This window comes from Melozone crissalis, unplaced genomic scaffold, assembly GCF_028551555.1.
Source record: "Melozone crissalis strain CALT ecotype California unplaced genomic scaffold, PUWL_Pcris_2 ptg000019l_1, whole genome shotgun sequence".
NCBI classification, from domain to species: Eukaryota; Metazoa; Chordata; class Aves; order Passeriformes; family Passerellidae; genus Melozone; species Melozone crissalis.
The window spans coordinates 2,974,539-2,998,067 of record NW_026535797.1 but is presented as its reverse complement, the minus strand read 5'-3'; the positions used below and the strand labels follow the sequence as shown (position 1 = coordinate 2,998,067).

The window sequence follows — 23,529 nt, the reverse complement described above, 5'->3', positions numbered from 1 at the left end:
GTGGGTTTGTTCCAAAGCAATGCCTGCATCTCCTTTTGTTAAGAAAAGTGCTTTTTCTTTATTTCTTCTGTTAAATGTATTTATGTCAAAAGTTTGAAATAATTACTAGGTTAAGGAGGGGATGTGGTTTGGATATATTGCTTTTATTTATTGTCCAGTTTGTGATGGGTCAGTCTGAATTCACTGAATAACACATCTCTGCTCAGTGGGAGTTTGGGGAAATTCCTCATTTTCTTTGCTGTCACTGGCAGTTTGCTGTTCCTCCTTTGTGGCTGAAACAGGTGCCAAGTGATTGATCACTTCCTGCAGAATATCCTTGCTTTCACTTGGAGGAAGATTGCTGAAATAATACTGAGGTACCAGCTCTGCAAATCTGGGGAGGAAATCACACAAAACATTATTCCTTTTTATTCAATTTTCAAGTATTTGAACAATAGTTTCCAGGCATATCTAAAAGAAGCTACAAAGTTGATATTTAAGCCCAAAACTCTGCAAGAATCCAAGATTCTCTGCAAGATGTAGTAGGAGTTTGTGCTTTTGGTAGCACTGAAAATCCTCAGCCTGCACTTGAGCTGCAGTGCAGTTCCCAGTGCTGCAGGCTGCATTAAATAGGAATTTCCCTGCTTTGGAGCAGAGTGGTTCAATAACATTATGAAAAAAGCTCTCCTATAAACATGGTAAATGGAAAAGATGGGAGAGTGAAATGGATATTCTTTGTGTAAAGAGATTTTTGCAGGAGGAGCACTCTGCTCTCTGCCTGAATCCATAAACAGGCCATGATTCAGCTGGCTGGGTGCAGAAAATATTTAAATAAAAGGATTTGCTGGAAAATAGCTTTTCAGGGAGCAAAGACCTTTCCAGCTGGATTCATGTGTGAGTACACTGCTCTGTGAACTCTGCTTGAAATTTTTTTCTATATATTTTACCTTGTAAGAAATTTTGCAGCTCATAATGTGGCTTTTTCAATTGATTACAGTTACAGTGGCAACTACTGAGAATAGAGAGGGCCTGAGATCACACATCTTCCCTTTTTATTTTTATTATCCTCCCAAAGTGATGATTTTTGTGGGTTTAGGAGTGAAGGAGGGTTGCACCACAGGTCACTTACAGGTGGGGGGAGATCTCAGAGACAACTCTGATGGAATTGCCCTCCGAGATGCTGAACTCATGGAACAAAACCCACTCTGGAATCCTCCTGGTGTTGCAATAGGATGAGAAGGGGTGGAGCTGGGCCACTTGTTTGTGTGTTAGCATTAAATAGTTCCCTGAGCCATCCACATCACGAGCAATCTAAAAAAAAAAAAAAAACAATGTGGAGAGTTAGCCATTATTTAATTGATCAGTGCCTTTTAGATTTTAACCAGAAATTAAAATTTCCTTCAGATACTTTCAACTGGAGCCACTTCCCAAGCTTGTGTGGGAAAGCTTGGGAGTGGATACCATGAAATGAGACTAAAAGAAAATGTTCATTTGTGTGTTTGAAAGGAAGCTGCAACAACTAAGTACAAAACTATCTGGGTTTGGCTTTGCAGGTCTGTGTGGAGACATACAAACATGTATTCTTTAGCACATTTACTTTTCATAGACTTTAAATACAAAGTGTCAGGCCATGAATTTTGCAGTTGGGAGAGGTAATTTTGGTGTGGAGACTGCACAGGGATGTGAAGGAAGGCCTGGGGATTCAAGTGGGAATAAATCAATCTCGTTTACATTTACAATTACAGTTCGAGTGCCTTCCTGAGATGAGGCAAGCTGTCTGCTATGCACACCTAAATATATCCAAGTATTTCTCTATTTCCAGGCAATTTTCACCTTCAAAAAGGAGATAATTCCTGAGAGAATATTGCAATTTCAAGAGGTTTTTTTGAGGTGAAGTTCTTTGAGTGAAAGGCATATTGGCAGTTTTTTTCTTGCTATGGAGAGTGTGAACTCCATGCAGTGAGAGATGAACCCCACAGAAAAGGCTGAAATGAGAAGTGTTTGATTCACTGGGAAAAAAAAAAATGGCTTTTATGGTAATCAAGAGATTTCACTAATGAACTTAAGTTTTCTGAAAGCATTCTACATAATTTAACAGTGCAGGAACATGAAACCACAGAGTTTTTCCTTACATGCATGAAGTAACCAGATAAAAGAGCTTTCTTAATGCTCAGCAGATTTGCTTCTGATCCAAAGTCTGGTTCTGAGATGGGCAGCTCAATGCGCTTCATGATCTCCACCAGCTCAGCTCTGATCATCTCTGCCATGCTCAGGGCAGAGCAGCTCAGGAAACACTCACAGCACCACTGCTCCCTGCTCAGCTCTGTGGGGAAAAACAATGGTTTGGCTTCAAGCAGAATGCCACTGCTGCACAGGTGCTGCTCTGTGCAGTAAATGCTCTTGCACTGCTGCAGAGATGTCCAAAGTTCTGGTAATGAGCCATGCAGACAGCTCAGCTCACAAAGGAGGTGGGCAATACTTGATACCCTCAGTTAGTTTTATAGAGTTGCAGCTATTTCTTCCTCAATCTAATCCCTTCTTTGCTCTGTTATGAATAAAGCTTACCACAGAATGAGCAGCAATTCTCTTTTTCAGGCCTTGTAGATTTAGGCCAGGATATGGAGTTCAAATCACACCTGTAGTGCTGATGCTGCACTCTGGTAAAGGACTGGAGCTCCTGGAGCTCCCTTCAGCATTCCACATGAACAGGAGACAATCCTGCTTCCCTGTCCCAGGTTTTTACTCAGTGAGGGCAAATTTATCCCTCTGCTGTCTGAGCACTGGACTGGGGCTAAATGAACTGGAGCAGGGGAAAATGCAGTGAAGAGCTTCTGCTGCTCTGCAGTCTCCTGGCTTTTATTTGTGTTCCCTCAAATGTGGACTTCACTTGTCACAGACATGTTTTATGAAAAATCCTTTCCTTAGGATTTTTTTCTTCTGAGAAGCTGAGAGGCCTCAGGAACAAAATGCAAACAATGGTTATCTGCTACTGTGGGATGCAACAGGTGCATCTGGGATTGGTCTCATGTGGTTGTTTCTAATTAATGGCCAATCACAGTCCTGCTGTCCAGACTGTCTTGGTCAGTCACAAGCCTTTGTTATCATGTTATCATTTCCATTCCTTTTCTATTCTTAGTTACCCTTCTGATGAAATCCTTTCTTCTATTCTTTTAGTATAGTTTTAATATAATATATATAATAAAATAATAAATCAAGCCTTCTGAAACATGGAGTCAACATTCTTGTCTCTTCCCTCATCCTAAGACCCCTGCAAACACCATCACATTTACTACTTTCCAGTTTTCCTTTAACTTTTCCTTTCAGTTCACAGCTATCAAAACCCCACCAGAATTGTTGGGCTGTTGGGGGAACTGAAGCCCTCCTCAATAGCTTTTATTCACCCTAAACTTGGATTTTGTGCTTCTACCGGAGGAACCATCATTCTGGCTTTGCACAGTGCCACTTCAAAGGACAGTTGGAATAGTGGTTATGGATCCCTGTTGGGTAAGAGATGCTGTCCTAGGACGTTTTGAATTAATTAGTAAATTAATATTCATCAGCAATAGCTACTCCCATAGGTTTCTCCCTGCATACCAGCAATTCTAGAAACAATCACCAGATTTTTAGGGTTGTTTTTTCCCATCAGCCAGCTGATGTTGGCTCGGGCACACTTGCCTGTGTGTGTGGGGCTGGCAGTGGCTGCCCTGAAGGCGTTGAAGACGTTGATGAGGGTGCAGTGATCTCCTGCAGGGTGGGAGAAGCGGCGCCAGCGGCTCCGAGCGATCTCCTCTGTGCCAGGAGGGGTGAGCAGGAAGCAGCTGGGAGCTGAGGGAAAACCAGGCCAGTGGTGAAAACACAGAGGTGCATGCACAAAATTCCACTATTTTTGGGTATTTTTGAGTTTTTCCTTCTTCAGTTGAATTTAACCCCCAGTATTGGATTGGTGCTGAAGAACTGAACCTGCTGCATTCACTAAGCGTTCATTTTGTGGGTGTCCTTCCAGTCTTGTTTTGTGGGAATCAGAAAAACAGAAACTCCCGCAGACACTGAAGGGTTTGATCTGCAGCCTTGGAAGAAGCTTGGATTGATAAAAATAAAATACACAGATATTAAGCAGAAAAACCATAAACTCTTATTTCTATAGTTGTAAGTAAGAATATGCCTGAAGTAAGTGAGAAACTGCACAGCTGTATGGAATGAGCTGAGAGTTCAGAAGTTAGAACAGAAGCAGATGTGTGCCTGTGAGACAGAGCCCATTGGACAAAAGCATCCTCCGTGCAGGAGAAGTGAGTAAAGGTGATGGGTCAGAAAAGCAAAATAAACCCTGTGGCAGCTGTCCATGGGCTTAGAAAGTTCTAGATTGCCTTGTAACAAAGAACTTGTGACTGCTCTGAGCTATGGCAGAATGCCTGCTCCTCTGAAATCTCAGGGACTCTGAGACTGATGTTTGTCTGAGCAGTAAATCATTCTTAGCCTGAAAATTGCCCCATCCCTTCATTTCTAGAGGCAGCAATGATATTGTTTAGTTAATATGTATTGCAAATACAAAAGAGCAGTTTTCTCCCAGACTGATGCCAAAAAAGCTTCCTAATGTGACAACCTAATGCAACCAGAATCCAACAAATGGTTTCTTTATTACAAAAAGACATCTTTTGATTTAATGCCTTAATTTGCTCTTCTATGTTGAAATTTCTGCTTCCAGTGCATTTTACTTTTGTGTCTTTTGAGCTTTTCTAAAATTGAATTGTGCCTATGCTCAAACATTTACATTTGTTATATGTACTTTAGAAAAACCATCACAAGTTAAAAATCAACCCAGTTTGGCCATAAAAAGTTGTCCTACAAGGAGAACAACTCATGCAGACTGATAGCCTGTGGTTCATGTGTTTGCTGCCCAAGACTCCAAGGTTATGTCAGAGAGACAAGATCACAAAGTAATTCTTTCTAGGTAAACAGTTCAATGTTTTATAATTAGAATTTTCTTTCTTTTGCTGCACTGATCTGTCACAAATATAGATTAAAATAAGAATGTTTCATTTTGAAGGGATGTTTCTTACAAAAGGGAGAAAGCCAATGGGCAGCTGAAGCCTGGAAATGGATTTGTCTGTGGGAATTCTTTACTTAGCTTCCATTGTATCCTTACAGTTAAAACTTGAACAGGCAAATATATTAATTTACTTGAAATAAGCAGGATGTGAGTAACAAAAAATTGCTTTTGTGGATAGATTTGGAAGGTGGCACAAGGCCTGCAGTGAGAGCTGATCCAGCAGTACCTGTGACCATGGCTGCAATGGTGAGCATCTCATCCACACACTCAAATTCACAGGAAGCCAGCAGTGACTTGGACAGCTGAGGATCCAGGGGGAATTCTGACATAATAATCCCAAATTCAGAGAGGTTCCCATCGTTGTCCAGTGCTGCCAGATAATCCAGATCTTCCAAAGCCTGCATCAGGCTTTCAGGAGCTAAGGAAAAAGGGAAGAGAATTCCAGTTCTTGAGAGTGGTATACAGGAATGAATGTCTGAACTCTCATTGTAATATTTCAGCTGAGGGAAAACGATACTTCTTTTATTTGAACAAAAATAAGTGATTAGGAACAAAAAGTAATGGATGAATCAAAGGCTAAGAAAATTCTGGAGGAAGAAGAGGTAACAATCATAAGCTGTAAATCACTTTTTTGATACTTTTAATGTCAGAACAATATTTGTCAGAAGCTCAGACACAATCCTCAATACCCCTAGACTCTGTCAAAACTCCTTCCATTATTGGCAGATTTCAGGTGGATTTTTTCATGTTTATTCTTTTTTAAGAGGGGTGGTTACATGTGAGGGGTGCTGAGATACAAAACAGGTCTAGGAAAGATCTTTTTTAACCAGAGGAGATGTTCTGATATTTACAGAAGTTATAACTTTCATTCTTGCAGGTATTTGGAGGTCTCTTGGTTGCCTTTTTAATTATTATACTTTTTTTACATAGATTCTCATAATACCAGAAGAAAAATGGAAATGTGATAAAAGCAAATGTCTCCCTAACAACTGGCTGTACTTTCTCACTCCACAAAATTCAATGCTCACTTTTCCCTTAGTGTGGGTGCTAACTTCCTTACAACCTCCATAGGTAGAAGTGAGAACAGTGAGGCAGCAAAAATAATGAGGGAAATAAGAAAATGTCCTGAGAGGACAGGATTAAACAAATCAACACTTAAAATCAGGAATTGAGCAGGTCTGAAAGGAAAGCTGATGGTGATAAAAGGAGGTCAAACAAGCACAGAAGAGCTTTATGTTGCTCCAGTTGTGAGGGTTGAAAAAGGGACCCTCAAGTTGAAATTGTCAGGCCTACACCCCAAAAAATTGTTTCCAGAGCATGAAAACCATGGGTGGAAATTTGGGAACTCCTGAAGTGTGAAGGTTCTTTAAGGTTCTTTCCTCCCAGCTCTTTTCCAAGGTAGATTTCGATTCCAGGTTATATTGAATGCTCAATATCTGTCAGGGTTAGCAGTTCATTCACATTCACAACTGCTCTCCAACCACTGCAGAAACTTTCTCCTCACTCCAGCCTAAGGATCTGCTTGATATTTTCTCAGTTTTACGGAAAACAAGTTAAATTTGAAGCTGGTGGCAGAAGTTCCACTGCAGCAGGACTTGGCCTCACCCCCAGCCCTGGGCAGCTGCACTGGCCATTTGTCAGCTGCTGTCAGTCTGTCCATTAATGGGAAAAATCCCTAAATAAAATATCCAGCCACAAGCACAGCTGCCCACACAGGCAGGGGGTGCATCTGCACTTGGATCTTCATTAGCAGATGACCAGAAATAATTTCTTGCACTCATTAAGAGTGGGAATGACATCACCAAGACTAAAAGACTGTAATAGCTGCTTGGTCACATTTAGCCATATTTTCCCCATACATTCTGCAAGAAAATCTTGAGGTCAGGTTTTGACTTCATTGGGAGTGAATTGTTTATTGCCATCTCTCTGGAATTAACCAGTAAAAGTAAAATGGGAAGTAAACAAGCACCTGTTGCTTTTAACCTCATTCTGTTATGTCTGAAGGGGGAAAATCATTTATTCATTCCCCTTACATGTTCTTTTCCATCATCTCAACCTGCTAATGTGACTTTGGTTAAGGTCAAACCACCCAGTTTTCAGACAAATTATCTCAGGAACCTGCAAATTCCTTTTGAAACTGCTTCATTTCAGTCTCAGAGTTCCTCCCTCTGTCTGTACAACTCTATCCAGAGAAGACATTTATTATAAAAAATATGGGGTTTAGTGGGATAAACAATAAGCCCTTGCAAAAATGGAAGTATCTGAGAAGAAAATACTTAGTAGTTTTAAAGAAATGAGAAGTAGCAGCTGATGATGAATATGAGTCAGTGACAGGAAATAAAAATCAGTGATTGAAAATCAGGGATAGTAAAAGGGTCACTCAGATGTGCAGTAATTACTAGGAGATCATGGAAAGCTGTTTTCCAGAATTCAACAAAGCAGTTTGTGCTAGAGCTCACAAAATACATGGTTATATCGCAGCCAATTTCAACCCCCTGATGGCATCAGTAATTTGCATTTTTATGCCCTAGAGTTAGTTGTCTTGAGATTTATAAGCACAAATTACTTCCCTGTCTTGCTATGAGTGTTCTGGGAAAAAAAAAATAAAAAGAAAAAAAATATTCCTGGAGTTTTATTGCTCTAAAAAAGGACAAGACAGTAAAGGTGGATTAGAGCAGGTGAAGGAACAGTAAAAAAAGCAAAAAGAAAAAAACCAGAGTAGGGCTTTTTAGGGCTTCTTGCCAGCAGCAGCCACTGCTGCCTTGAGGTGTGAACCACGAGGATTTGTGACTCCAGTGCTGCTTTCACAGCAGCAAAGCTCAAAAAACCTCTCAAGATGTGTCCTGGGCTTTCAACAAGAAGCTGTCACATCTCTGGAATTTTAAAAGGTATTTCCCAATCTGAGATTTTCTTTCCCTGCTCCGTGTTCTTTGGCTGCTCTGGACTCATTTCAGGAAATCTGACCAGTTTTATGTAAATACAGATCCTGCTTTTGATCCTTCTTAGGCTTAGGAAAGCAAATACATAACTTAATGTTATTGTCAGCACTGGAATCGTTTATCTGAGAGTTTCAAGCTACTTTAAATTAAATTCTTGGTTTTGTATTTCTGTAACTTTGAAGTGAACAGAGTAAATTCTGTCTCTAAAGGCAGCTACACCTGTAGTCCTCAGCACCACATCCCAGCTGGCTGAAATGCAAGTGCTCAAGGTGTGAGCAAATAAATTAAAAAGTATTATCCTTGTTGCTTCAGGAAGCAAGTGATTTAGGGATTTGGTCTGTAATAAATGGATAATAAAGATAGGAATGAAACTTAAATTTTGTGATTTTAATAGTCTGTTTAACTGCTCTCTTGTGCTTCTCTGGAGATCCACAGCTCCTGTGTTCTGGTCTCCTACTCTGCAAATGCTGAGGATGTAAAATACCTTTTTTTGATAAATCTTTTACTTCCAGAGGAATAATTTAAAAAGTTAGAGCTGCCATGGCTGTCAGGTGAAGGGATGTTGCACATAAGGAGCTGATGCTCTGCCTGGCACACCCCAGGTTTGCAGGTTCTGTTGGGCTGAAGAGCAGAAAGAACTGCCAAAGTAACTCCTGCAGGGAGAGCAGTCCTGGGAAGGGTGTTTGCTGTTCCTGCTTTCCAACACTGCTCCTTGGACAGCAAACTGAGAACAAGGAGGAGTCTGTGCCAAGTTTTCCTCAAATTATGCAAAGATTTTCCTTCTGCAAGCACAGGTTTCTCTGTCCTGATTATCCTTTTCCCCCTGTACCTTCTGAATCATTTTTATGTGTCTGTTCTGCTCTGAAGCCACCAGTTATAACTATTATTTTGAAATGATAGTTGATCATTAAAAATTACCTCCCCAAGCTCATCCTTTGCAGTATTTCCATTCCCCCTCATGCTGCTTCATCACTCCTCCAGCCTGGCTGGTGATGGTCCCTGCTGTGCTTTTCTGCCAGGAAGGGCCTGACCTGCCCTGTCCTGACAGAATTTACTGAAAAACATCTGCACACATCATTTAATTGATGAAATCCAGAATTTAATACAACAAAGAATTAACAAGTAAATCTAAGATAATAAATCTGCCCTGAAGTGATCTCTGCTGAGCAGAGCTTACGTGGTGGATTGAGTTTCTGTCTTTGACAGTCTCCAGTGAAAATATGCCAACAATAAATTTTTCTGAAACAGTTTGGAATTATGTAAATTTATACAACTCTTGTTGTTCTCGATTTTCCAGAAATATATTCTCCAGGGGGTTGTGAAAGCATAGCTCTCAATTGTTATGGTCATGACCATTGATATTCTTTAATCTGAAAATTGTTTAGGGAAATTCTGAATGAATGCAGAATCTGCAAATGCTTTCCCCTTGATCCCACAGAGAAATTTTACATGGCTTCATCTTTCTAATGATTCACTTAGCTTAAATAAGGATTTTCCAGTGATTTACAAAAGTCCTCAACCTTGCTGCAATCTATGGGACTGGAATTCTTTTGTCCCTTTATAAACCCCAGCAAAGATCTATCTGATTTCCTGATCAGAGTGTAATCACAACCCTGTTCTAGGGGCACAGGAATCCTGGTTTCCTGATCACAATGTAATCACATCTCTGTTCTAGGGGTACAGGAATCCTGATTTCCTGATCAGAGTGTAATCACATCCCTGTTCTTGTAATCACATCCCTGTTCTAGGGGCACAGAAATCCTGATTTCCTGATCACAATGTAATCACAACCCTGTTCTAGGGGTACAGGAATCCTGATTTCCTATCAGAATGTAATCACATCCCTGTTCTAGTGGCACAGAAATCCTGATTTCCTGATCAGAATGTAATCACATCCCTGTTCTAGGGGCACAGGAATCCCTCTGATGCCCTTTGGAGCTGCAGTGCCAGGTTCATTTTCCTCTGGCTCATGAATTCCAGAAAGGGGAACGAGCTCTGCTGCATTTGCTGCTCTCCATTATGGCATGAATTAAATGCAGCAGCTGTAAGCCTGACATGTTTGTTGCTTTCATAATGCAGTAATGAGTCAGACCTAATCCAGGCTTTTATTTCTCCTCAAAGAGCAGCAGAGAAAAAAAAATCCCTTGTGTACATTGTTGCTGAGCAGAAATAAAATGTTTTACTGATGTATTTTTTGTCTCTTATCTGCTGCACGTTCTCCATGTGCAGGAGACAGATTGAGAAGAACTTCTTGCTATGGATTTCAGTGTCCTTCTGATTTGTTTGTTCAACAGTTATCTCAGTGAAAACTTGACTTTGTTTAGGAGAAATTCACCTAAAACCCCGAAAGCCTCCCTGTGTTTCAGCTGCCAAGACAAGGTGAGAATGTTGGACAGAAACAGAGCAGGGGAAGCCTGTGGCACCCAGGGGATGCTGCAATGTTTTTACTCCTTTTGCTCCAAGGGAACTCAGCTCCGAGGAGGGGAAGAGCCATGGAAGAGCCAAACCCATGGCAGGGATGGAACTGGGTGATCTTTAAGGTCCCTTCCAGCCCAAACCATCCTTGGGTTTGTGTGCTTGAAAGCCTGATGTGTTTTGAGTTCTGTGAGCTGTTCCAACACAAGAACCGACTCCCCTGACAAATTTATCCCTTGGGTGCTCCAGTTTCTTTCAGAGAATTTCACAGCAGGCACTCCAAACTCTGTGTTCTGACTGTGGGAGCTTTGCACACATCTCTGGAGGGTTCTGTAGGGATCAGTCCAAGTGCTGGTAGGAAAAAAGTTCCCTGTCTGCTCAAAGAAAGTCAATGTGAGATGTGTCCTGGTTAAAGGAAGAGCTGTGCTGGATCACCAAAGCTGTGTCTCAAATGTTGAACTGTGTAAGGCAGGAAGCAAACAAGGAAATTGTGCAGAATTTCTCCTCTCCTTTCAGAGCACCCCTGCAGTGTTTGTGGGATTTTTCCTTTGTTCAAGCAGTTTGTCCACTGTACTCAGTGGACAATAATTCAGTAATTCCTAAAACTGTTCAGTACCTGCACCTGACACTCTTGATTTAATCAGCAAAAGCTCTGTCATATGTGATGTCCATCCAAGTAAAGCCAATTCTTTCACTCACCAAATACCTTCACAATTTTCACACATCTTTCTTCAGCTGCATTATCCAAAAATACAGCTAAAACTTAGAATTCCTGTATCTGTGAAACCCTATGTGCCTTTAGCATTTCATTCTCTCTGAATGCTGTCCCCTTTAAGTCCAAAAATGCTGAGTGCTTTCCCTCATATAACTCTACTAATTCCTTCTACAGTTCAAGACCAAATTTCTTCATATTCAGGAAAAGCATTAAAATGTTTTAGTATATTTTTAAATAGTAAAATATGTTTTAAATTTGAGTGGGAGCAAACTGTTCCATAAGCATTTTCCATGCAGATTTTGTGGGTTCAGCACAGGAGATGACACAAGGCCAAAATACTCCAATTCTCATTGGTTTTGAATCAATTACCATCAGACTGACCATGTTTTCTTCGTACTTCTTTTAGGCATGTTTCTGCTAAACAACACACAAGGGCAAAATAGAATAAATTTTTCTTTAAAATTCCACTTAACCATCTCTTGCAACATCCAACAGTGAGAATTAGCACTTTATTACTGATTAATTACAGTAAATAACGTAGAAGAGATCATTCCAATTTTGTGTATGTGCATGAGGAAAGGCAAGATAATATAAGAAATTTTCCTGTTTGTTCTGGAAAATTTTCAAGAATGAAGCCAGAAATCCCCAAAGCTGAAATCAGGGCTATTTCCCTCACTTTAATGGGTTTCAAAGAACCTGCAGTGGCATTTGGGGTTTGTGATAAGCCAGAACAGAGGAAAATATCCTATAGAAAAAAACCTCAATTATAGTCAGGGAAAAAAAAAAAAAAAGCAACTTCCTTTATTCTCTTACCTCAAATTCAGTGTTTTCCCTGGCTAGTATTGAAAGTGTATTTGGGTTTATTTTATAAGGAATATTGCCCTAAGGAACAGCCCATTGTAAATTTGAGGTGGGAGATGCTGCAGGATAAGGAGGAAGCTCATTTCCTCCACACACATCCCCCAGGTAACAGCAGTGCTTTATTTGGCTTGTAAACTTTTGATTAAAGGAATGTATTTCATTGGATATCTGTACAATACCTTGTACAACAGGGCACAAATTTTCTCTGTGGGTTACAGGAAAATAATATGTAACCTAGATGAGAAGATACTTGGAATATTGATTTTTTTTTTAGCATTCCAATTCCATTCAGATACTTTATGGTCTTTTTTCTAAGTGCTATTGAGCTGAGAACTGCTGTAGCAGGTAAGTGGGAAAAGCAGGGTGATATTATTACAAGTCTTTAAATAAAAAAAACAATCCTGTGAGTGACAGGGTAAAATTAACCTGGAAAAAACTTCTAAAATAATAAAATTAAAAAAATGAGAAATTGGTGAATCCTCTTACCTGGGCTGCTGATGAAGTCACAGTGTGCAAAGCCTGCTATGTCCATCCTCTTCAGGAACAGGACCAAGCTGGTGAGGTTGGATTCCTGAACTTTAGCTGGAATTTCTGCCTTCATTTCCTCGTGTGTAAATTCTTCAGGGTACAAGCAGAAGATTTTCCCTGGAAGAGAATTCAGGAAAATTACCTTTTTTAAAATGCTTCATCCTCACGTTGCCACGTTGGTTGTATTAATTAATTTCAGCTAATGGATTGAAATTTTGAGCTAATATTTCTACCTGATGGAGACATGCCCAGAATTTGTTTATGCACCTCTGCTTGACTTTGGCTGATAGGCTGGGTTAGAACAGAGTCTGCTCTGATTCTAGGATTGTACACCTTTAAATGAAAGAGACACCAAGCATCAGACAAGTACACAAGGGCTGCAAAAATACGAATGGTCTGTACTCAATTTCTCTCTAGGTCATTTCACAGAAAGGGTAGTAACAGTTTTCATTTCTGTTTGTTTCAGCAGCTTGGGAAGGAGAGCACTCAGCACCCTGACAAACTGACAGATGTTCTAAAGTCACTCTAAGTGTGCTCTGAGATAAATGTCTTCTTTTCCCCCCTGAAGAAAAGTACCTTACTGAAGCAGAAAATGCTATCATCAAGAAAAACATCAGAAAATATTATTTGTTTCTTGCAGTGACAGAATCCCAACCTTTTCTGACAGCATTTTGCTCCCTAACTCCACATTTTTGTCTTAATACTGAAATTACAGGAGATGAGGGCTGCATTGGAGATATATGATGCCATGTTTTATAGTTATCCTAATTATGCTTTATTTGGATTAGGCTGAGGAGCTGATTCACTCCCTGCTCTGGCCACAAGCCTGTGGTGTCCAGCAAGACATAAAACTGCCAGGATAAGGCAGCTCTCTACTCCTGCCTTCTGAGTCAACACTATCTGCTTTAAGCAGACAAAAATGATAAAAATTAAAAAAAAAAAAATCCTTCAGTGCAGGGCACAAATTTCCTTTCCTGCAGGTGAATTGCTGATTTACCCCAGCTGTAAGGATCAGGTGGGATTTTGCTCTGTACTGAACTTTTCCTGCTCCCTCTGTGCTCAGCTGGCTTTGGCTGAAGGGAATTTGAACTGGTGAGGGAGGAATATCACAGGACTGAACAAAAGAATTGAATTAAAGGTAAAAATTGCATCACTGATGGAGGTGATTTGATAAACATCAGGACTGTTGGATCTGGTTTGTTCCCACTGATTTGTATTTTAAATTCACAAAATTTGTTGAATTGTACTTTGGGCTTCAGATGACCATGGCAGTAAAATTAATTTCTGCCATCCAAGAAAACTGCAGTTGTAGGAATAAGTTTAAGAAATAGGCATGGTCTAATTGAAAACTGCTTTTGGGCTCTTCTTCCTGGCACAAAAAACTGTAATTTTTTTAAACCTGCCTTGAGACTGAGTTAGTTCATAATTCCCAGTTAAAAACCTTTTAAAATGACAGATTTTTGCAATGGAAATGAAAAGTACTGGTAGTTCACAAGCTTTTCCCTGAAATACTTGCAAGGCCAATCAGGATTAATGATCCCTGCTCTAAAATGTTAGGAACACTTAACTCCAATTTTGGTTATTCCACCTTGTACTATAGAAAGGAAATGTATTACATTGTTTCTTTTGCCTCTTACTGGAATTTTTATTTTAACCAGGACAGTTACAAAACCTGTAGTGGTGCAGCTCTCCAGTTCATGTTCCTACACAGTTACTCATCCCTTAGGACTTCAGTTTTGTAGAAATAAAACAAACGAGATTTTTTTTTTTAATTTTCTTTTAAATTTTTTTTGCAGCTGCACTAATCCTTCCCAGGGTGGAAAACAAAAAAATGAGGTCAAACTTAGAATGAACTGGAAAAGGTCAAGTATGAATTAAATAAATCAATTAGATAAATTAGTTAGTTTATCTAATTATTTCTAATGCAATTAGATAAATTGCAGCATTTGGATGGGAGCACATGTCCAGGAGGAGCACAAGCAGCTTGAAAAAATAGAGATTCCCTGTGAGGGCAATGACTAAATAATTAAATAAGGGATAAGAATAATCTCCTAAACCAGATCTACCAACAGGTGTCTAAGAAGTGATTTTATTTTGCTTTATGTATAAAATACTGAAGAGAGATTCATGACTGATAGGCCAGACTCAGGGGAGATTTATTTTGCGAACAACCTGTCATGGGTTTGGTGCCCAAATGAGTGGCAATTTCAACTGGAAGTGTTCATCTGCTTTTAGAAACTTCAAAAATCCAATTTATGATTGAATTTGGGAAATAACTGTGATTTCTTGCTTGGTTTTTACATGAGATGTCCATGAAAATGATTGAAATTCTATTAATTTGTCTGTTAAAAATATCATAGAACCTGTGCTGTGAAAGAAGAGAGAGCCACATGATCCTCTAGAGATTATTTGCATTAATCTGAGCTGCACAACTCCCTCTCCCCTGCCCTGAAAAGCCCTTTTGCAGAGTTTATTTTGCACAAAGTGCCTCTGCTTCCCTTCACTGACCTTTCTTGTCTCCACACCCACATCGATGACAAAAGTCACGTTTTTAGTCCAGACCAGAGGTTCTCCAGAGCTGGTGGTGAGCAACACTTTCCTCCTGTATTTTTGGCAGCATTTCTGCTTGTTTTGAATGAGTTTGGGAGTCAGGTCTTGTTTTGTGGGGTACAGAGGGATGGGGATGAGTTCTCCAAGGTCAGGGTTTAAATTGGGCTGTTCCTGTCTGATCATCTGATAAGCTTTTTCAATTTCCTGGAATCAAGAGAAATACATTTTTTCCTTACAAATTTGTTATATTCTTAGCCCGATTGCAACACATAAAATGATCAAAATATGTAGAAACCTCCCTACTTGGCCTTAATTATTATGTTTGAGAAGATGTAATTATTGTAAAGGTTTGAATTTTTTCCCCCCAATGATTAATAAACCTTATAAAGATTTAATAAAGTCAATAAAATGTTCCTAACTTGTGCTGATGGAACATCACCTTTAAAATAGTTCACAGATCCAGAGGTTGGATATGAATTGTAAAAGCTTTTTGCTGTTCTAGTGTTTTTTTGTTGGGGGGATTAATAAGAAACCATTTATGTTCTGCACCATTTTTTGAAAGGCATACAAAAATAATTCATGGCCTTCCTCAGTCTGAAAGGGAATTTTTTTAAAAGCATTTTTATTAGCAAAGGTTTTGCAAAATTGAAAAGCCAGACTGAGTTTCTCTTTGAGAGCGACACCACATTTCCAGCAGTTATAGGTTGAAAGTGCTCCATAAAAATTGTTATAAAGATACAAGAGTGACATCTAAGAGCAAGGCTGGCAGCAGGGCAGCTCATAAATCCTGATGTTCTTGGTTAATTCATATTTTTGTTTAGTTTAAAAGACAGCTGAGTGCTTGGGAACAGTGAGCCATTACCACTATGAAACTTCAAATCACAGTTAAACAAGAATTCATGGGATGTTCTGGTTCATAATGAGTGTTCTGTTCATTGAGAGAGAGGAAAATGAGTGATCTCTTCTTGGCAAGAAAGAAATTCCTATTCTAGTTTTGTGGGGAATTTACCTGTCAAAAAAAAAAACCTTTTAGGCAGAAATGAAACTTTTGAAGTGGAAAGAGAGTGTGTTTTTTCTCTGACATAATCTACTGTAAATATGGAGACTAATACAGAGAATTCACCACTTTGTCATTTGTAAAATTGGTGTCTATAAGGTTTAAAACTGATTATTGACATTATTAAAAGTGTTTCATATCCATCCCTCTTTTAACAGCAAAAAGCAACAAACACTACCTGGGTAGCTTGTGGTAAATTATCTTTGCTGTGAAAAGTCATTATTTCCTGGGGAGTCTGTTGTTCTAAAGCAGATTTAATGACACACAGTGGAAGATTGGGGATCATTATCAAGAAAATAATAATAATAATCACAAATACTGCAATATTTATTTGATTGTGAGGTTACTTTGACAGCTATAAAGGACTTGCTGGTGCAGTGAATTCAGGGAACCACTGCTGTCTACAGAGATTGAAAGGTGTCACTATTTAGAATGGCCAAGCCTGTGCAGATTCCTGGATTTTCTGTCACACCTCTGGAGTGACATTTCCCTCCTGCTGTTGTGCACACAACAGTTGGGAAGAAGAATCCAAATGGAAAAATCTCCTTGGGAGGCTGAAGGTAAAAACACCCCTGTGCTGTAGGGCACTGATGAGGCTGGACCTGTGTCCGTGTGTCCATTCCTACCCAACAGGGATAACACAAACTGTGGGGACAGGTTGTTGAATCCCGGCCCTTGTGCTGCTTCTACAGCTTTTTGCATCACACAAAAAGATGGTGGCCTTTCTTTAAACCTACAGAAAAAACAGATATTTTCTACACAATATTTATGTGTTATATAGATATTTTATGTGTATAAAACACAGTGTTATGTATGCCATGACTTCTTTCAAGGAAAACCCTGAAATTATAAAACCTGGTGGCACATCTGCTGTCTTAGCTACTAAGACAGCAGTTTTTTAATCTGACTTACAAATACCTTAGCAAGGTATTTATGGGTCAGATTAAAAAAACACATTTTCTGATTAAAATCAGAAAGAGAACAGGTTTGATTCCTAGAGAGGCTACCTAGGACAGAGGCTAGACAGAGTTAAAGGAATAAAACACGGATTTATTAAAGGCCTTCACAGGATACACCTTGGGCAGTACAGAAGCCCAGCCAAGGCTCCACCCAAGATGGACGGCATGTCAAGAGTTTTCACACTTTTATAAGTTTTTTTCCATTTCCATACGGGGGTTAATGTTGACATGTTGTTGCTTTCAGAATATCTGACTGGAATGGACAGCCAGGAGTTTAATCAAAGATTCTTTCTGCACTATTTTTGCTTAAATGTAGGAGACAATATTGATTCTATTTCTAATGTAGATGGACCCAAGATGGACGGCGTGTCACAAGTTTTCACACTTTTATGAGTTTTGGTCCATTTCCATACTGGGGTTAATTGTCCAATTCCAGCTCCAGGTTATGAAGTCTCATCCTCCCAGACTGCTCTCCCCAGTTTGCTGTTTGCACTTTTTAGGCCTGGAAAAAGATTGTTTTGTGTGACTGAGCTGTGAGGTGAACTGCTAACACTTTATATGAAGTTCAGAGTTATTTCCTACGTGGAAAACAAGAAAGCTAAACCTTAAGGCATCAGTTGAACAACCCACCTGCTCAGATGCCAGGAAGATGACGATGTCCCCCCTCTCCCTGGCGTGGTGGATCTCCAGGAGCAGCCTGAGGGCGGGCAGGAAGGGGTCCCTGTGGGGGCTGCAGGAGAACACGGCCTGGGCGCGGTGCCTGCCCCGCACGCGCAGCACGGGCACGCCGCCACAGAAGCCCTGCAGGGCGCTGCTCATGTGGGGGGCAGTGAGCAGCACCAGCCTCAGCTCTGCCCTGGCTGCCAGGACCCCCTTCAGGAGGCCCAGCAGGGCATCTGTGGCCACAGTCCTTTGGTGCACGTCGTCCAGGACGATGACGCTGTAGCAGCTCAGCAGGGGCGCGGACATCATCTCCCTCTGCAGCATCTCATCTGTGCAGTACCTGCAACACACACACACACAACACTCCACCAACAGAGTACCAAAAAAGTACCAAAAGCCTTGGACTATTATTGTAAGAAATTAATTCGGTGTCTTGGGGGCAGCTTTGTTCTTTTTGGTTTGATAGGAACAGGGAGTATTTTTAGTCTCAGTTACATGTTCAAATCCTTCCTTTAGCAGCTACAAACCTGATGTGATTCAATGACACTCAGAGCACCATGGTGGAAAGGATGCTCCAGGCAAAAGCAGAAATCTTCCTGCCCTGAAATCATCTGTTCATCTTCCATCACATGCCATAAACAATTCCTGAGCTAGGAAAAATCCCTTTGGATAAGGAAAGGAAGATGCACTTGAGGCAGAGCCAGAACCAAGATGAGCAATTAATTTATGCCATAAGGCCCTCCTCACTTCTATCCCTGCTACTGACAGGTTTTTTAAAGGATATTGTTTTTGTTGTGCTGCTCAGCAGGACTTGGAATTCTTGAAGCAGGTTTTGATGTGTGAGAGGAAGAGATTCATCTCCCTCTCAACAGGAGCAGCTGCAGGGAGTTCTGCTGCAGGATGAGGTTTAAGGAGTTCTCCACAGACAAAGGACAGGCAAGAGGAAGAGTGGTGGAAATTGATTTTCAGAAGTGGTGAGTATCCTCTTCTTCACTTGAACCCAGGGGCTGAGAAAAAAACTTGTGGTCTAGATATGATACTTTGTGCCTCCCATATTAAGGAACCAAAGAAAATAACCCTCATAACTTTCTGAGAGGCTCAAAAGCTGAATCCCTATGTTCCTGCTGTCACCTGCCTGTACTTGTTACATTAAGTGCATTTGTTATCTCCCAAAAATCCCCCTGAATGCTATTTTCCTCTTGTTGATGGATATATCCCCTTCTAGCCATGTTTTTTGATTGCTTTTGAATTTAAACTTTACTTTGGGAAAAGTTATCCCCTGTTCTCTTCTCGTAATGAACACTCCTGAACTGGAAAATAGAAAAAAAAATAAAAGTAGAGGAAAAGAAAAAGAGGTGACTGAGGCGCTTAATGAAGTTTTGCATGGTCAGTAACCTTGCCCAGTTAAATCTCTGCTATGATTTATCCCAGAATGCCTCCTTCAAACCTTTTAGTGATTGATTAATCACAAAATCTCTGCAGAAGAGAGGAGAGAGCTCATTCATTGCAGTCTGAAACTTCCATGTGAGTGAGGGAAGGAGCAGGGCAGGCTCTGATCAGAGCTTGGGGTGCCCAGGACTGAGGGAATGAATGGCTGGAGGGGCTCAGGTTGGATTTAGGGAAAGGTTCTTCCTCAGAGGGTGCCGGGAATGGGCATGGCCCTGAGGAGTTGTCCAGGAGTTTGGACAACACTCCAGGGATGTCCAGGATGGGATTGTTGGGGTGTCTGTGCTGCACTGGCTGATCCCTGTGGGGTCCCTTCTACCTCAATACACCGTGATTTTAAAATTCTACAACTTTGCAAATGAGCTTTGATTTTATTTATAAAATCTGCAGTGCTGCCAGCTTCTCCAGCCACACCTTGTCCCGAAGGCCTCCAAAGGCACTGTGAAAAATGTGTATTTTATGACTGGCTTTTTGCAAATATTAAAATTAATATTGTATGTGTTGTGTTAGAAAGTTATGCTGTATTAATTCTCTTAAGTAATGTGTTAAATACAGTTTTAGGTTATAACAAAATGTTAAAGCAGAAACTATGCTATGTAGGATACTTTATTTTCTAAAGAAAGGACTCCGAGATAGCAGCCACAGGACACCTGAATCTTTCAGAGAACGAGAATTTATTGCTCCATTATCAGGAGAAATGAACTTCTTCCTGCCTCGCTCGGGCAGGATGACGCTGTTAGGATTATGAGGAAGAAACTGACGATGACCAGACAGAATCCTGTGTTTGAATGGAATTTAAGCATCATGTATGAGGTGTATGAATATGCAACAGGTTATTGTTTTTAAGGGTTAATCCTCTGTTAACGGGGGTCCTGTTTGGGGCTTACGCTGCCCAGAAAAAGGTACCCGGACATTCATAACTGTTTGTTTCTATTGTCTCATATTGTCCTAATTCAAATCGTCTGAATTATCACTACTCTAATTGTATGACTATTTTTATAACCATTTTATTACTTTTAAATTTTCAGAAGCAAGGGATTGGCACCAACCTGAGGATGGTGTCGGGCGCGCAGCAGCTCTCGAAGGGCACGCAGTACCCCACCTCATGGCCCACGCCGAGCTCCATCTGATCGGCCACACGCAGGGCCAACGCCACGGCGGCCCGGGGCAGCACCTGCGTGCACACCACGGCCCCGCGGGGCTGCAGGGCCAGGCAGTGCTCGGCACACCACTGAGGGACCTGCGGGGACAGCACAGCACCAGGGTGAGGGCTGGATGGGCTCTTGGAACCCCCGCGGGGCTGCAGGGCCCGGCAGTGCTCGGCACTGAGGAACCTGCGGGGACAGCACAGCACCGCCGTCATCAGCACGCTGCTCAGCTCCTTTGGAAACCAAAGCTATGAGCTGAGCGAATCAATGTTGTCAAAAGTGCTTCATGAATTTAATCTTTTTTTCCCCGTCATTTTTATTTTGTAAAGAGGAACGTCTGAAGGAGCTGGGGGTGCTCAGCCTGGAGAAAAGGAGACTCAGGGCTGCCCCCATCACTCTCACAGCTCCTGAAAGGTGCCTGTGCTCAGCTGGGGCTGGACTCTTTCTCCAGCAGCACTGACACAGCCAGAGCACACAGCCTCAAGGGAAATGCAGGCTGGATATCAGGAAAAATAGAGTGATAAAGTTCTGGAATGGCTGCCTGGGGAGGTGGTGCAGTCCCCATCCCTGGGTGTGTTTAACAAGGCCTGGATGTGGCACTGGGGGCCAGGGTTCAGTTGAGGGGTTGGGCTTGGGCTGGACTCTGATCTTGAAGGTCTCTTCCAACCTGGTCATTCTGTGAATTCTATGAAAGAGCCTAGTAAAGAAAATTAAAGTGAATATACTGCAAAGCCAATGATAACCTTTTCCAATCCTTTAAATTGGGATAATGGATTTATCCCATTATCCCAAGACTAATAAGTATTTTCTGGACTAAACACATGTTTATTTTAAAGAGGGTGAGGTGTATAAACTGTGGGGTTTGTATTTGATTAGATTATACAGGGCTAATTATTATTAGTCTAATTTCCCGTAGGCTAATTGCTGTTAGGAGCTCATTCCAGGACTGGAATTCTGAACAACTGGAATGTTCTCAGCAGCGTGGAACAGCGAAACCAAGCTGAGAGCTCACTGCTCACAGGGCCTGCACCATGCATGGGAATTACCCATATCAGCTCTTGGAATCTCTTGAATTTTCAACACAGATTAGAAGGTTTGTACAGAGAATTACTCAGCTGGACTCAAGTTGGTTGGAATTTGCTGCAGAAGGGGCATCTGGGGAGGAGGTGGCAGCAGGGGCACTGCAAGCTGATGGATGCAGCTGATGCCTTGGGAAGGCTGCCCTAGAGCAGAGGCTGGACAGAGCTAAAGAATAAAGTAGGGATTTATTAAGAGGCCTCAGATAGATCCACCTTGGGCAGCACAACCCAAAATAGCCACAAAATGGACAACAGGTCACAGGGTCTCTCACTTTGGTCAGTTCTGCTCCATTTGCATCTTGGAGTTCATTGTTCAATTACAGCTTTAGATTATGAAGTCCCATCTTGTTTTTCTCTCTCCAGCCCACGGTGTTTGTGCTCTTGGGGCTGAGATTTGGATCATTTGTCCTTGGTGCCCAGCTGGAGCAGGAATTGTTTTGTCTCCCTGCTCTGTGCAGAGCTCACCATCCCCTGATGTGAAGCTCAGACCCACACACTAAAGCAGAATATAATCCGAAAAATATAAAAGCTGAACCTGAGGCATCACAGCGAGGTCAGTGCAGTTGTGTTCAGGGCTGGCTCAGCAGCAAACCTGCCCCTGCTGGATCATATCCATGGAGAACATATCCCTGGATTTCAAACTGACAAATGCCACAGCCAATATCTGTCATTTCAGATTAATTACTCTGCAAACAGATGAACCACTCCAGGAACTTACCCAGCAGCTCCTTAGTTGATATGTTTACTAACAGCAGCACTGGAAAATATCCATGTATTGTTGTTATGAGAAATTAATATTGCACTAAAAATATTATTTAATGGATGTATTAGGTTTTAAATCCTTCATTGAATCAACATCTAAACCTAGGTGCATCAGCCACATATAATTTATTTCTGTATAGTTATACACATTACTAGAAATGTTTAAAAACCAACCAGCAATGTGCTACATCTTATTGAAGGTTCCATAAAATTTGCCTTGTTAAACGACAATGTAAAAGCTAACATTTCTTAGCAAGTTGTTTACTATTACACAAGTTTTTTGTGTGTAAATTACAGGCAATAACAAGGGGTAAAAACTTGGCACTCCAAAAATTATTTGGGTGTGAATCATTTTTATGGGAACATAGGAGTTTTCAGGGAGAGGTGTGATGTGTCTAGTTTAAAATGTGATCTCTAGAAGTGTCCAGCATTGAAGTCTGTAGGATATATGAGATGCCCTGAAACAGTAATTATCCTGCAGCTCTACCTGCAAGAAATTTTTCTCCTGATCCCAGTCATAAACAACAGTATTTTGGCTGATAGCACTTACTTGAAATTTTTTTCTGCTCTCTGTGACAACAGACCTGGCTTGTTATATATTGGTAAAGCAGAATTTCATAGTCTGACTGATACTTGTGAGCTTAGACTCAGCTGAGATTGTGGCTTCAGTGGTTTCTTTTAACAGGAGTTTTGTAAAGTAATTTTGTGCTGTTGGAGAGAACATTTGCTCCTGGCTGAAGAGGGGGAAAGACCATTAATTCTCCCTGAGAATCAGCCCTGCTGATTTCAATCCTTCATTCCCTGGGAATGTTTTGTCACTTTCTCTTATGACAAATCCCCTGTATTTCTTTCCTGATACAGCACTAACCAGAACCAAAACACAGAGTAACTTCAATTTTTTTTTTTGAGTGCTTGAAGAAAGTTATTAAAATGTTTAATATATTTTAAATCTGTACTTGACTGCATTAATCTTTATTCACCTTCTGCATTTCACTTTCCCTTTCTGGCCTTAATACTTGGATTACAATAGTTATAGTGACTCTGAAATTCACACCTCATTAAATGTTCTAAAAGTACATTTAAAAACCCCAACCAAGTCTGTTGTACTGACCTGGGAGCTCTTGCCAGTCTTAGCATCTCCTGACACAATCACAATTTGATTATGAAGCAAAGTTTCCATGAAAGTACATTTTTCTTGCCATATTGGAAGCTCTTCTCTCTCCTTCATCAGTCTGTAGTAACGGGAGGAGTAAGGCAAGCCATCAAAAGGATTAAGCTCTAAATCTTCTCCACAGACAAGAATTTCCTCTTCATCCCCGTCGCTGCCGTCGAGTAATTCTGAGAAGCAGTGGTTCTCTGCAGAAAAGGTTAAAAACTCCAT

General features: G+C 40.9%; 1 protein-coding gene across 1 annotated transcript; it reads right to left on the bottom strand.

Moving 5' to 3' along the window:
* Positions 1-180: 180 nt before the first annotated feature.
* Positions 181-23,529, bottom strand: DHX32 (DEAH-box helicase 32 (putative)). Its single transcript, XM_054277308.1, has 11 exons — positions 23,260-23,529; positions 20,209-20,399; positions 17,681-18,053; positions 14,993-15,238; positions 12,718-12,817; positions 12,443-12,601; positions 5,253-5,444; positions 3,655-3,804; positions 2,112-2,302; positions 1,109-1,290; positions 181-373 (listed from the first exon to the last, which is right to left on the bottom strand). The coding sequence occupies exons 1-11, from the start codon at positions 23,527-23,529 to the stop codon at positions 181-183; spliced, it is 2,247 nt and encodes a 748-aa protein (XP_054133283.1).